This window comes from Ovis aries, chromosome 2 (genome assembly GCF_016772045.2).
Source record: "Ovis aries strain OAR_USU_Benz2616 breed Rambouillet chromosome 2, ARS-UI_Ramb_v3.0, whole genome shotgun sequence".
Taxonomy (NCBI): domain Eukaryota; kingdom Metazoa; phylum Chordata; class Mammalia; order Artiodactyla; family Bovidae; genus Ovis; species Ovis aries.
This window is the reverse complement of record NC_056055.1, coordinates 50364844-50379426: the sequence shown is the minus strand read 5'-3', so window position 1 is coordinate 50379426 and position 14583 is coordinate 50364844. Positions and strand designations below refer to the sequence as shown.

General features: G+C 45.3%; 1 protein-coding gene across 2 annotated transcripts in view; it reads left to right on the top strand.

Annotated features, from left to right (window-relative positions):
- The window catches only part of LOC106990933 (stimulated by retinoic acid gene 6 protein-like), a 41275-nt gene that overhangs the window by 11747 nt on the left and 14945 nt on the right, over positions 1–14583 (top strand). Inside the window, exons 1-8 of one of the 2 annotated variants that reach the window (XM_060409284.1) lie at positions 698–896; positions 1250–1325; positions 3077–3174; positions 4286–4416; positions 8442–8562; positions 10136–10181; positions 12561–12689; positions 13830–13900. In XM_060409284.1, the coding sequence (XP_060265267.1) occupies positions 889–896; positions 1250–1325; positions 3077–3174; positions 4286–4416; positions 8442–8562; positions 10136–10181; positions 12561–12689; positions 13830–13900 (680 nt within the window). In that variant the 5' untranslated portion in view covers positions 698–888. Of the gene's footprint in view, positions 1–697; positions 897–1249; positions 1326–3076; positions 3175–4285; positions 4417–8441; positions 8563–10135; positions 10182–12560; positions 12690–13829; positions 13901–14583 lie in introns of those variants that run through there. The other variant, XM_015093132.4, reaches the window with a different exon arrangement.

Here is a 14583-nt window from a genome sequence, read left to right as displayed (position 1 = left end):
ATCACATTTCTAGCAGCATGAGTCCCCACCTCCACTACCCCAACACTTCTAGGATATTTCAGTCCTATGGTTTAGACATCACCATGGAGTACTGGAATCGCAAAGAATTTCAAGGGAATATGTTATGCTCCGGCTTCCCAGGTGGCAGTAGTGGTAAAGAACCCCCTTGCCAATGCAGGAGACAAGAGATGTGGGTTCGATCTCTAGGTGGAGAAGATTCCCCAGAGGAGGGCATGGCAACCTGCTCCAGTATTCTTGCCTGGAGAATCCCACAGACAGAGGAGGCTGTCAGGCTGTATACGGTCTACAGGGTTGCAAAGAGTCGGACATGACTGAAGTGACTTAGCACCCACACACGCGTTATGTTCATGGGTTTCCCTGAGACTTCTGAGGGGAAAGCTGGCCAGGAGGGAAGTCTGGGGAATGGCCAGATGGAAGCTACAGGAGTGGGGCACAGAGTGAGCAAGGATCTGGAGGGTGAGCTTGTGCTGAGGTGGTGCAGTGGAAGTCAGAGTGGCGAGAAGAACTGTGCTGGGACCCCAAGAGGAGCAGGTCCCTCTCAAAGAGAGGCCACAAGCCTGCTGTCATGTGTTTCAGACAGGAGACCCAGCAGCCCTGTCCTGCAGGCTGTGAGGTCTGGAGAGGACAAAGTCCATAGCCTGCCATCCAGATGACTGCTGTCCTGCCCCAGTAGCCCAGCAGTGAATCAGAGTGAGCAGATGCTTCTTGTCCTCTGATTACGAAAAACCATGTCAAAAGACTGCTTTCCTGTGAAGTTTCTGGAGCTTAAATCTCAGGACCTCTCACTTGCAGGACCCTACCAAGGTTCTGGGAGGGTGGGAGGCACCTTGGTTAACTGTTTACATGGTGATGTGTTTTCTTTAAAATATGAGCAGGTAAGATATTTTTGTAGTTTTATTTGAAAAGGGCATCCAAATGATAAGCTTTGGGCTCCAAGGAAACCTGAATCTGTCCTGGACTATGTTACCAAGAAAAGAAGGAGTTAGAGCCAGTCAGTAGGACAGTTGTGTAGATAATTAAGCTGGAGAAAGAGTTGTGAAAGAAGATTAATCCACTTAGGGAAGACACATTACAGGTGAGCAGCACTGACTCAGAAAGTGACGTTAAAAAAGATCAAATGATCTCAGTGGGCTACAAGTCAAATTCCTGACAGTGATGCTCAAGGCTGAAGGGTCATTGAACACAACAGTGACTGATGATGTGAATGAGTATTTTGGCTGTTTTTCAGGACCAGGCAGCTAAACGGCACTTGTGACAGCTCAGTGGACATGGAGCTCTTCCTCCATTACTCCCTCATCCCATCGGTAAGTGAAGGCAGAGGAGGGTCAGTGAGGGGAGAGAAGGGGAGCCACCCCCCATACACAGGCTTCCACAGGGGTCTGAATAGGTCAGCAGAGACTTGCTGACTTACATTATGCACCAAAAACACAGGCAGAAGAAGGCTTTGAAGGTCCCAAGAGTCAGGAACACTGACTTGTAGGGAAGTCAAAATAGGTTTTTCTGAGGAAGCAATGCTGGAGCTAAGGTCTGTTGGAAGATGTAGTAAAGAACATTTCAAGCAAAGAGGAGAGGTTGTGCAAAGGCTCCATGGGGGGAGGGAACATGGAGATTGTGAGGAGCTGAGAAGGCAAGTGTGGCTGGAGTGGAGAATGAGGTAGAAGTGTCTGGGGAGGTGGGGCAGGGCCAGGTTCTGTGTGCAGGAGATTTGTCTTTGTTCGGAATACGATGGGGAGTAATTGGAGGATTTCTGGCGTGAGTATGGTGGGATCAGATTTATGTGTTGCAATGATCACTTTGGTTGCAATTGGGGATCTGGTTGGAAGCAAGCAAGAGAGAGGGGAGGAAGACCAATGAGGGGATGGTTGCAGAGGTCCAGCTGAGGTAATTTTACATCATCCTAGATGATGGTGGTCAACTTGAGATGTTCAGAAGGTGAAATCAGTAGGACCTACTAACAGGTTGTTTAGAGAGGTAAGGGAGAGAATGACTCTTTGGTTTCTGATTTGCAGTTGGAAGGATGGTGGTATTTGCCATCCACTTGTTAAGGAAAATTAGAAGAGATCCAAGTTTGGTGTGGGTAAAGGAACAGGACAGGGAGGAAACTCATGAGTTCTGTTTAAGACAAACTGAATTTAAGAAGCATTCAACACATCAAAAAGAAATACTAACTGTGCAGTTGGACATACAATTCTGGACCAAGTCTGGGCTGGAAACTTAAGTTTGTGAGTCTTCTATGTATTTGGTGGCCATGGAAAGCATGGACACGGGTAGGATCACTGAGGAAGAGAGTCAGGGAGTGAGAGGAGCGGTCCTTGGGTGAACCCTGAGGACCTCCACATCCAGCGGCTGGGTAAAGAATGATCCAGCAAAGGAGATTGAGAAGTACTGAAAGAAAACCAGAAAAGTGTGGCTGACAGAAGCATAGAGAGGAGAGTATTTCAAAGAGGAGGAAAAGGTCAACAGTGATGCTGCTGAGAGGCCAAGCAGACCTGGCTAAATGTTTATGTTTGGGTTGAGCAACAAGGTGGTAATTAGTGACTTTGACCAGCACTGCTTCCGTGGAGTGATGGTGGCAGAAGCCAGGTTAGGGGGTCGAAGAACAAGTGAGAGGTCAGGAAATGGAGATGGCAAGTGTTGATAACTCTTGGGATACTTCTAGTAAAAGGAAAACAGGAAAGGGGCATCAAGTATCGGAGAGATGACTGAATCACAGGAATAAAAAGCAAAGAAGGATTTGCCACCTAACAATTATCTGTTTGTTTGTTTGTTTGTTTACAGAAGAGGACACTGAGATTCAGAGAAGTTAAGTCCCCCTTCAAGCCAGTGAGTGGGAAAGAAAGATTTGAACCCATGTCCATTCAGGGCAACACAAAAGGAAGCTCAGTACAAAACATTCTGGAAGCTTAGGGGTGCACACAGCCAGCTCCCTGAGTCTGGAGTTTGAGTCCTAGACATTCTGAGTGCCCTGCTCACCCACACACTCTCCTTCAGTAAGGGCACAGAGGGTCTGAGGATGAACACTCCCTGATGGCAAACTCATCTTCTCTTCCTGTAGTTTTTCATCATTTTGGTCTTGTCCTTTCTCCAAAGAAGAGAGCAACACAGAGAGAGAGATGACACTTACCTTCTGCGGAACCGCTTCGGAATGATCATGTGAGTTGAGCCAAGGTTCCTAACTACAGCTTGGGGATACTCTGTGTTTGGGACCAACACCATTTGTAAGGCCAGGCTAACTCCTAGCTACCTCCCCACCAAGACGAGCCTTGCCCCTCCCTTCCCCAACCCACCCAATGCCCAGAGAATTCAGAATGCAGTTCCAAGCCATTGTGCCCTCAGCACCCAGGGCTGCCCAGGTATGCTTAAAACATCTCAAGGAGGCTCAGCTCACTGTGGGAAAGGTCTTCCCATGCTCAGCACCATGGCTATTCCAGAAAGCAGAGGGGAGAGTTCCCTGTCACTGGTGGCAGCAAGCTTCCTTGTTGGGATGGAGGCATGAGCCACGTCCCAGGAGAGCTGGGTGGTCCAGGCAGATTTCAGGGCCTTTCTGGCTCTGCCATTCTGAATCTCTGCTCCCTTTACCATATTTTTCCTTGAGTTCTAATTTTCACATCTCTGCCTCATCACCCTGTAAGTAACAATAATATTGGTGATATAGTTAACATTTATTGCACACTGACTGTGACCCAGGCGCTGAACCATCTGCTTTAACTACATTACTCTGATGAACCCCAACAAGGTAGAGGTGGTTATCCTCATGTGATGGGTGAATAAGCTCAGGCTCAGAGAATTGAGTCGCTTGCCCATTTTGCTTGCTGTCATGGCTGCTGTCGTCCTTGCTTTTGCTCCCCAGACTTGGAACTTCTCCAGGGCAAGGATTTTGTCTCCCTCACGTCAGTACCCTGAATCCACATTGAGCCCCAAGATCTGCACAGAGGGCCTCAGGATATGTTGTTGTTTCGTCTCTAAGTCGTGTCCAACTCTTTTACGACCCCATGGACTGTAGCCCACCAGGCTCTTCTGTCCATGGGATTTCCCAGGCCAAAATACTGGAGTCGGTTGCCATTTCCTTCTCCAGGGGATCTTCCAGACCCAGAATTGAACCCACATCTCCTGCATTGCAGGCGGATTCTTTCCTGCTGAGCCACTGAGGAAATGAATAATTCACTAATCAATAATTCCTCCCCAGCACGGGGCAGTTAACTTTGGAGATGAACTGTGGGAGTGAGTCACTTCTGGCTTCATGACTTGCTTCTCTTATTCACAGACCTCTGGACTTCGTGGGCACTTTCAGTAATCGATGGTCCTATGGAGTCGCCTTTGGGGCCACAGCCAATAAGGTCATGTTCTTGTTCTCAGAAGGTTACCAGCCCCTGATGGTCCCGCAGTGGGCCCAAGGTACACGCGCTGCCTCACACCTGCTGGGAATTTCACCGCGGAAATTATTGCTCAGAGACTGCATGGCAGGGGTTCTCTGGGGTCAGGCGACACACTTTGTGGACTGTCAGCATTCTTTTCAGCTTATTACTTACCCAAGGTCAATGTTGAGCCCACAGGGTTTCAAAGCTCATTTGCGGGCATTTTCTCCCAGTTAGATTCAGAGGTTCTTTAGACATAGTAGAATGAAGGCTCAGAGGGTAGCTTCTCTGTCACCTGCACTAAACATCTCTCCTGAGTGATAGCTACGACTGCCTTCTTGCTATCAGTAAGCATTCAGATGCTTCCTCAAAGAACTGTGCTTACTTTTCTGGCCATTGATCTGAGGCCTCTTTGTTCCCTGTGCCCTGGGCTCTCCAACAGTTCAATCATCCCTAATCTAATGACTCCCAAACCTCTCCTGTCCTGTTCAGTTCTCTCTCCTGAGTTCCAGTCCTCTATGAGCAAACGCCTACAGTATCTCCTTAGGGTTTTTTTTTTCTACCTCTTTTTAAAATTTTTATTATTTTTTTAATTTTAAAAAATTTTATTATTATTATTATTATTTTTAGTTTACAATATTGTATTGGTTTTGCCATACATCAACATGAATCTGCCACGGGTGTTCACGTGTTCCCTGTCCTGAACCCACCTCCCCCCTCCCTCCCCCTACCATTCCTCTGGGTCATCCCAATGCACCAGCCCCAAGCATCCTGTATCATGCATCGAACCTAGACTGGCAATTCGTTTCTTATATATTATACATGTAATATCTCCTTAGTTTTTAAGAGTTTTTTGATGAAAATTAAAACCAAAATGATGTATCTCTTAGAAGTATATAAGCTAAGATTTGTTGTTTGGTCACTCAGTCATGTCTTTTGCAACCCCATGGACTGCAGCCTACCAGGCTCCTTTATCCATGGGATTTCTCAGGCAAGAATACTGGAGGGGGTTGCCATTTCCTTTTCCAGAGGATCTTCCCAATCCAGAGATTGAACCTGAGTCTCCTGCATTGGCAGGCGGATTCTTTACCACTCAGCCACCTGGAAAGCCCATGGCAAATATTTGCATCTATGAAATCATTACCACAATCATCATGATGAACCCCAGAGTTAACTTTTTCCCCTTTGTACTGTCTTATTCCCACCTGTATCTTGTCATCACCCCCAGCCTCAGGCAATTATATAAATGGAATCACATGTAATGCACTTTCCCCCTCTCCTTAGGGGAGTGATCTGTTTTCTTTCACCCTCCAGCATCATTATTTTGAGATCCATACATGTTTAGCATGTATCAAAAATCATTCCTTTTTCATTTCTGAGTAGTGTTCCACTATATGGAGAGACCACAGTTTGTTTACCCATTCACCAGTTGACAGACATTTGATTTATTTTCAGTTTTTGGCTATTACAAATAGTGCTGTTAAAAGGATTACAAGTCCTTGTATGTTTCCACTTTTCTTGGATAAATACCTACGAGTGGATGTCTGGATTATTAAGACCATGAAGTAGATTATATTTTTAAAGAAACTGTCAGACTATTTTTCAAAGTGATTTTTTCCAGTTTTGATTACCTTCCTCAGTGTATGAGAGTTTCAGTTTCTCTTTGTTTTTGACAACACATGGTCAGTCTTTTTAATTTTAGCCATTCTAAGAAGCATGTAGTGGTATCTTATTGTAGTTTTAATTTGCACTTTTGTAATGACTAATGATGTTGAGCATATTTTCATGCTTATTTGCTATCCCTCTACCTTCTTTGATGAACTGTCTGTTCAATCATTCGTCTACTTTAAAAAATTGGGTTGTTTTTTGTTTTCTTATTGTTGAGTTTTGAGAGTTTTCTTTTTAATATAATCTGTATATAAGTGCTTTATCAGATGTATGAATTGCAAGTATTTTCACCCAATCTGTGACTTTTGTTTTCATTCTATCAACAGTGTCTTTTGAAGAGCTACCATTTACAATTTTGAGGAAGTCTAATATTTTCATTTTTCCTTTTATGGTATCATATAAGAAATCTTTGCCTAATCTAAGATCACTTAGATTTTCTTATTTGTTCTTTCTAGAGGTTTTAGTCTTATGGTGTCTTGCATTTAAGTCTATAATACATATTAATTTTTTGCTTATACTGTAAGGTGTGGAATGAATTCCTTTTTTTTTTTTTTTTTTTGCCTTTGACTATCCATTTATTTGCAACACTCCTTGTTGCAAAAACCTACTCTTTGCCCACTACACTGCCTTTGCAGCTTTGTTGAAAATTGATTGACTACACCTGTGTATGGGTCTATTTCTGGGCTCTCCATTTGGTTCCATTGACCTGTAAGGTGTGAAGGTTCTAATTTCTCCACATCCTATCCAATACTTGCTATTTTCATTTTAAAAAGATAGAGGCATTTGAGTAGGTGTGAAGTATTATCTGACTGTTGTCTCGACCTGTGTTTCCTTGAAGACGAATATGTTGAACATCTGGCTGGGCCAGAACATTGTTTCTTGCTTCACGGTTCAAGGGTTCCCTCTTCTGTTTTCACAAAATGATTTTGAAATCAATATAACCGTACATTAAATGATTTTATAATCATTGTAACCGTACATTTTCTGAGTTGACTTCTTCCCTCCACTTTTGTTTGGACTCACTACTTCCCAGCTCCTAATGTTCTTATTCTTTTCATTTTGAATTCCTACTGCCAACAGTTTCTCTGTCTCCCTGGATTTGTCCTGGGAGGGGACTTGGATATTTAGTATAGTGAGTTCATGGGTTGCAATAGAGCCAGCATCTTCAGACTTACTAACACCAAGATCTGCTGATTCTCACCTGTGAATCATGACCTTCAGCACCTTGCCCATTTTCTGCTGTTATTTCAGCTTCAATTTCCTGTGAATATCTGTTGGCAACTTTGGTTCTGTTCTTGGGCTTTCAAAGACCCTATTGTCTGCCGTCTGCTTCCTCTTAATCTGGTGTTGATATCAAATGGGTCTTGTCACTTAGATTTGTTGTAGATGTTTGTGGGTTTATGATTTTGCTATCTTATTCACTCTGCTTTCCTGGTGGGTGAATTCGGGTAAATTTTAAAATTATGCTCTTGCAGCTTCTAACCTCACAGCAGTTATTCTTTTTATATTGTCCCTTACCTGCCCATCTTCTACCACTCACATTCACAGAAACACGGACCACCCCAACCACCCATCTCCCATCCTTTGAGTGAGGAATGTCCTTACTTTCCTCCTTCTCACCATCCTACAAACTCCTTCTTATATTTAATGGCCTTGCTAAATGTCATCACCTCCAGGATGCCTTCCCTCATGCTCAGACCCTAGGTGAGGTCCATGATTTCCTCTTCTTGCCCTCAGAGCACGCTGAATATGCCTCTACTATCATACACATCACATCACTTGCTTTCCTCCTTGTCTTCTCTATTGTATTGTAAGTATCTTAAAGCAAGAACTTTGTTCATTCCTCCTGTATCCTTGATGCCTGTTCTGCGCCCCAGCCCAAAGCAGACACTTAGAAAGGACACCTTGCCCATTTACATTTTACTGGATTTGTTAGACCGTCTCAGGACTAGTCAGTGACAGCATTAATATTATCATTGCCTTAAGGGTACAGTGTATAAATATAATACTTTAGAAGAGGTTTTAAAACACAGCTCATCCCTGCTCTCTGTGTTGCTATGGTATACTTTATGGTGCTCTACTTGCAGTGATTGTTCATTTACGTTGTCTGTTTCTGCCCATCATACCGTGAGCTAATGAAGGCCAGGGACCAAGTCGTCTTCATCTCAATAGTTAGCCCAGTGCCTGCCATGGGAGAGGTACCAGGAAGGCTCTGTAACATAAATACATGACAGACATCCCTGCATTCCTCCTTGGGCTAATCTGGGACTTATTCACTCATCTCCCTGAGTCCTGAGATCTGTGACTGCAAGTCACATGAAGCCCCATAGCTGACCTGAGTCTCCCCTGAGCTTGTGAGAAGAGGAACTCACACAGTCTCTGGCCCTTCTCTCCCAGCCTTTGTGCTTCTGATCGGCGGCATCGAAGTTGGCCTGTCCCACTTCCCCTTTTTCGCCTGCCTCTCATCGGAGTTCGGGCTGGTCAGCTCCGTCCTGGGCTTCAGCTATTCTCTTGTCTGGTAAGATGGACTCTGCCTGCCTCCCCTCCAACAGTTTGTTTGGCCATGGCTAAACTCTGGGCAAAGTGCTGGTGGTGACCTGAGAACTCTCTTGGAGGACACTTGCCCAGAACTGAGGCTCGGGGTGGGTGGAATCATTGGTCCCAGGCCCACCGTGGCCCCTCCTTGGGACTGCGCTTGAGGCTTCAGAAGGTCAATCTGCATTCTGTCAGCTCCACAAGAGCCTGCCCAAGATTAGAACATTCCCAGAAGTCAGGGTTGTAGAAAAACTCACTTCTGTCAACTGCCGTCAGTAGACCCACAGGTAGAAGCAGGAGTCCCATTTGGATGTGACCTCTCCTTGCTCTCGTCACTTCCCTGGGAGCCCAGAAGAAAGTGCAGGGGCCTTAACGGGGTATTTGGGGCCATCGCAGTCTGGCCTATCCCCGTCTCTCCATGCCTGATGGTCTCTAACACACACCTCCAGTCATGCAAGGCTCCTGAATTCATTTCTTCATCCATCCACTTCTTCATTCAGCAAATATCCCACTGTGATCCAGGGAATGCACTGGAAGACAAAACAGACCATCATGGACCGTACGTTCTGGCCTCTCCGTCTGCGTGTTGCTCTTCCCGTGTGTGGACCGTCCTCCCCCTTGGCCGGGTGATGGGCATATGCTCATCCTTTATGTATCATCACCCCTAGACGTGGGCGCTTTCTCACCCTCCTCTTGAGCTCTGTGCCCTCAGCTCTGATGCCGAACCAGCACAGAGCTGGCCCTGGAGAATATTTCTGGCTGAGTAATCCCATGAACACTTCTACTCTCCAGCCCTCAAGCTCATTTCATTGCCTGCAACCCCCTTAGTGGGCTTGTTTCCCATACAGCATTTCCTGCGGAGCAAGGGTCCCGGACCTAGTGTGAAAACAAGTGGAGGGAACTCTCAAGCAAATGATACCCTGATAGCTACAATTCCAGAGTTTGTTAAATGGCTTGCTAATTAGTGGCTTGATTTTAAAAAATTAGAAGACAGGGTATTAAGGGTTAGACATGAAGTAATATCATCTTAACAGCCTCTGGCAGACTCTGAGCTGGTGAGGAAAAGGTGGCCAGAAGCATTTAGCAGCTTGTGTGCTGTAGGAGTATGGGCACCAAGACTGAACATGACCAGTTGGGGGGAACCCTTGAGGCTTATTCCTCAGAAGGGTGTTTACAGACAAGGCCAGGCAGGAAAAGCCTCAGCCCCAGGGTTGGGAGACTTGGTCTTGGCTCTGAGTGTGACTCTAGATGGATCCTTTTCCCTCTCTGGGCTTCAGTCTCCCGAGTGATGAAGGGAGAGAGGAGGAGAACTGTCTGTCTCCCTGCTCTGCTATTGTGGACTCCAGGAGTGTGTGAGGATGTGTTAAATGAATGTAGCGTGCATGTAGCTAGGCATGAGCTAGGTGCCTGATCTGGGTGAGATGCACACGGAGTCCTGGGAACCAGTCCTCCCAGAAGGATGGGGAGAGGCCTCCAGGCAGGTGGAATCTGAGCTGTTTTCACAGGGGCTGTGCTGGGAAGGACCCCAGGATTCCAACCCTGTTTCTGTCCTGCAGGTTTGTGGTCACCACCCTTTACATCATACAGTGTCCCCATGGGCAGGTGAGTCCCCACTGAATTGTATTTAAGTAGTTCAGCCCTATCACTATGGCCAGCTCTCTATGTGACCTGGGACAAGGCTTTGCCACTCTGGGCTCCAGCTTCCTCATGTGGACACAAGGGAGTTGGAGCCATTCCTGATGCCTCCATTTGCAGAGCATCTTGTGTTGATCAGGTGTCATTCACAGGATATGTCCTCACAGTTGATGCCCATAGTGGCCCCTCAAGGGAGGGAAGCTCTCAGCAAACCCATTTTATAGGTGAGGAAACTGAGGCACAAGTATATTATGTAACTCTTGAGAAGCAATAGATTTGGGAGTAAAGACCAAGTCTGGCTGACTTCAAAGCTCCTTATTTTTCATTCCTGTATGTAGCCTCAGTTTCTCTGGTCTATAAAATGAGACAAATGGACTCAATGTACCCTTTGTTGCTTTGCCATGCATTGTCCACCCCAGAATTATAGGAAGCTGGTTTATCTTTTCAGCTCTATACCTAGGAAAGTAAGCAAGATGAAAGACAGGTATCATGTTGCAGCCAGGAGGCTTACTAGGTGGGTGAGAGGAGTTTAAGAAGGCCACCTGGGCCAGGAGCCCATGGGAGCCTTGCCAAAGCCTTTCCTGGGCTTTAGTAACTATGGAGGATTAAGGAGTGTGGTAAAGAGAGTCTGGGGGAACCAGATTAGAAAATGAGGTGTGTAGGTCAGACCTTCCCTCTGCATCTCTGCCACAGGATTGAGGGCATTCTGGTGGATCTCTGTCCCAAAAGAAGCCCTTCTTCCCATTGCTCACAGTGCCTGAGGTTCCAGAGCACAGGTATTTTCTTTGGAGTCGTGGAGAACTTTCAGTCTTCTGGAAGTTCTCTTATAATTCAAAATGTTCATGGTTAATTGGATGAGACAGCAGGGTCTTACTTCTGTGCTCAGAATCTCTAACAGCAAGAACTGCTATGTGTCAGGCATGGTTCTAGGCTCATTCCCAATCACTAACTGGAGAATTCCCAGGACACTAGGCAGCCAGTGTGTTAGTGCCATTCATACCCAGTTCGTTGATAGGAAAGTAAGGCTAGGGGCTGACATGACTTAATAATTAACAATCATGGGACTGAAATCCAGACTAAGGAAGTAATGAAGACCTGTTCTCATGTTTTCAAATGTATTTATGGAAACATTGTTTATAAAAATGAGACATTGGAAAGGGTCTAAAATGTCAAATTCTAAGGGGAAATTTAGATAAAATTTGTGTTCTATGTGCTAAGTCGCTTGAGTCGTGTCTGACTTTTTGTGACCCCGTGGACTGTAGCTCACCAGGCTCCTCTGTCCGTGGAATTCTCTGGGCCAGAATACTGGAGTGCGTAGCCATTGGGGATCTTCCCAACCCAGGGACTGAACCTGGGTCTCCTGCATTGCAGGCAGATTCTTTACCATTTGAGCCACCAGGGAAGCCCAGATATAGCTATATGGATATAGATAATTAAAAAACACATTGAAATATTAATACTGCAAAGACTAAGTCTCAGATATAAGCATACATTGGAAGATGAAGACATCAGCCCCTGCATCTCAGAATGTGTCTAACCCCGCCCTAACATCCCTGCATCAAAACTCTGATTTCCCAAGGGTGGGAAGAATACTCTGGAAACATAAAAAAAAGGAAAATAACCTATAAAGATAAGTAACAATATTATTTATCTTAAAAGAGTGAAAAAAATGTTTTTATCAAAATGAAGCTAATAATGTAAAATCTATGAGCACCATTCTGAGAAAGCTGTTACTTTTGGGAGCTTGTGATGCTCCCAGCATGATGACACTCACAGGCCCTTCCTCCCTTCTTTCCTTCCTTTTCTTCTTCTCCCGCTCCCTCTTCTGCTCCACACCCCTCCTTCTTCCTCCCCTTTATCTTTCTGTCTCTCTTTCCCCCCCCACCCTCACCCTTCCTCTCTCTCGTGTGTGTTTTCCAAAAGGAACATTTAATACGTAATCAGGGGAATTCCCTGGCAGTCCTGTGGTTAGGGCTCTGTGCTTGCACTGTAGGGGGCACAGGTTCAATCCCTTTGGGGAACTAAGATCCCTGCAAGCCATGCCATGCCACCAAAAAGATATGCAATCAGAAAAAAACCTATGGAAACCCTTTGTAGAAAATTAAGTGGGGGCCTAAGACTCAAGTCCAGGGCTGCTGGACTCCAAATCTGCTGCTTGTTCTGATGAAGTGGGGTTGCGGGGTGGGGGGTGGGGTGGGGAGGGGATTGGCTGCTGACCTCCAAGCTCTGAGAGAGTGGACCCTGGTGGGCGCAGGCTGGGACAGGCAGATTCCTGTGCACAACCTCCCCAGTGGCCTAGCCCAGCCCTCCCTAGAGCCCATGCCCCCTGCTCTGCTTCTGTTGCAGTTCGTGGGGAATTACGAGACTGTCATGTTCTACTGGCCCTCGTTGCTCTGCCTAGCCTTCCTGCTGGGCCGCTTCCTGCACATATTTGTCAAATCTCTGAGGGTCCACCTGGGCTGGGAGCTCCAGATGGTGAGTACTAAGTAAAAATACCATGTGTGCCCTGGCAGGCTGTTTCCCTAACAGCCCTGTGAGGTAGGTACTACTATTCCTTTTCCCTCTCTGTATTAGGAAACTTGGACCTGGAGACATCAATCGCATTGCCCAAGGTCAATAGCTAGTGTGTAGCAGAGACAGAACTGGAACCCAGAGAGTTTGGTCATTGAGGCCCTATCTTCCCCCTTGTGCTCCTTCTTCTAGTCCCTTGAGGTAAAAAGTTAGGTTGTTTATGTGAGATCTTTCTTCTTTTCTTCATGTAGGTATTTACTGCTATAAATACCTGCTCAGCAGTTCCTCTTAGAACTGCTTTTGCTGCATCCCATAAGTTTTTATATGTTGCATTTCTATTTTCACGTGCTTCAAGGTAATTTTTAATTTCCCTTTTGACTTTTTTATTTGATCCATTGGTTGCTCAAGAATGTACTGTTTGTGAATTTTCCTCCTATTATTAGTGTCTACTTTTTGTGGTCAGAAGTTATGCCTGGTATGATTACAATCTTCTTAAATTTAAGTCTTGTTTGTGGCCAGACATGTGCTCTAGCCTAGAAAATGTTTGTGAAAAGAATATGTATTCTGTTGGTGTTATACGGAATGTTCTGTAAGTGTCTGCGTGCTCTATTTGGTCTATAGTGTTGTTCAAGTCCATTGTTACCTTATTGATTTTCTGACTGGATTATCTATCCATTGTTGAAAGTGTGGTATAGAAGTCCTTTACTATTATTGTGTTGCTGAAATAAGCAAGAGAGAGTTCTTTTCATAAAAAATAAAATGCTGGGATGTGGAGCATTTCATTCCTGAAATAGTATTTTGAACTATGATGAGAAATCACCAAATCTCAGAAGGAAATCAACTTCACAGAACAAAAGCTGCTATAAACAGGAAACAGAAGAGTCAGGGAAGGTCAGGCCTCTAGCATTTCTTGAAAGCAGGTGCTAGATAAACAGGAAATGGGACACTATTGTCTCTTCAATAAATGACAGGTGTCTGGGAATGGTTCAGTTGAAAATAGCCAAGTTTTATCCCAAATCCTGGCCTGAAGGCAACAGTCCTTCAGAGAGACAAAAACTCTAATACTTTCTGAGCCAAAGCATCAACCTCTTTCTTTTCTCACAGGAAGAAAAACCTTTCCTGGAAGTTCACCAGGCAGAGCACGTCAAGCAGCTCCTGAGGAAGTGCCCCCTTCAGTAAGCACAGTTCTATTTGCCCCGCTGTGTTTGCACAAATATTGATGAATTCTGACATGTCAGAGACCTGGAGATGACTGGAACAGCACTATTTTAGGGGCCACTTGTTTGTTAATAACAGAAACTCAATTCAAACGGGTGTAAAGAGAAAAAGAAAAGTTATGGCCTTACATAATTAAAAAGTCTAAAGGTCATCAGTTTCAGACACAGATGGATCCAGGGGTTTGATTGATGTCATCAGAACTAGGCCTCTTTGCCTCATTTCTCTGCTTTTATTGTTCAGTTGGAGTCATGTCTGACTCTTTGTGACCCCACAGACTGCAGCACGCCAGGCTTCCCTGTCCTTTACTACCTTCAGGAGCTTACTCAAACTCATGTCTGTTGAGCTGTTGATGCCATCCAACCATCTCATCCTCTGTCATCCCCTTCTCCTCCTGCCCTCAATTTTTCCCAGCATCAGGGTCTTTTCCAGTGAGTTGGCTCTTCACATCAGGTGGCCAAAGTATTGGAGCTTCAACTTCAGCATCAGTCCTTCCAATGAATATTCAGGACTGATCTCCTTTAGGATTGACTGGTTTGATCTCCTTGCAGTCCAAGGGACTCTCAAGAGCATTCTCCAGAACTACAGTTCAAAAGCATGAATTCTTCAGCGCTCAGCCTTCTTTATGGTCCAACTCTCACAT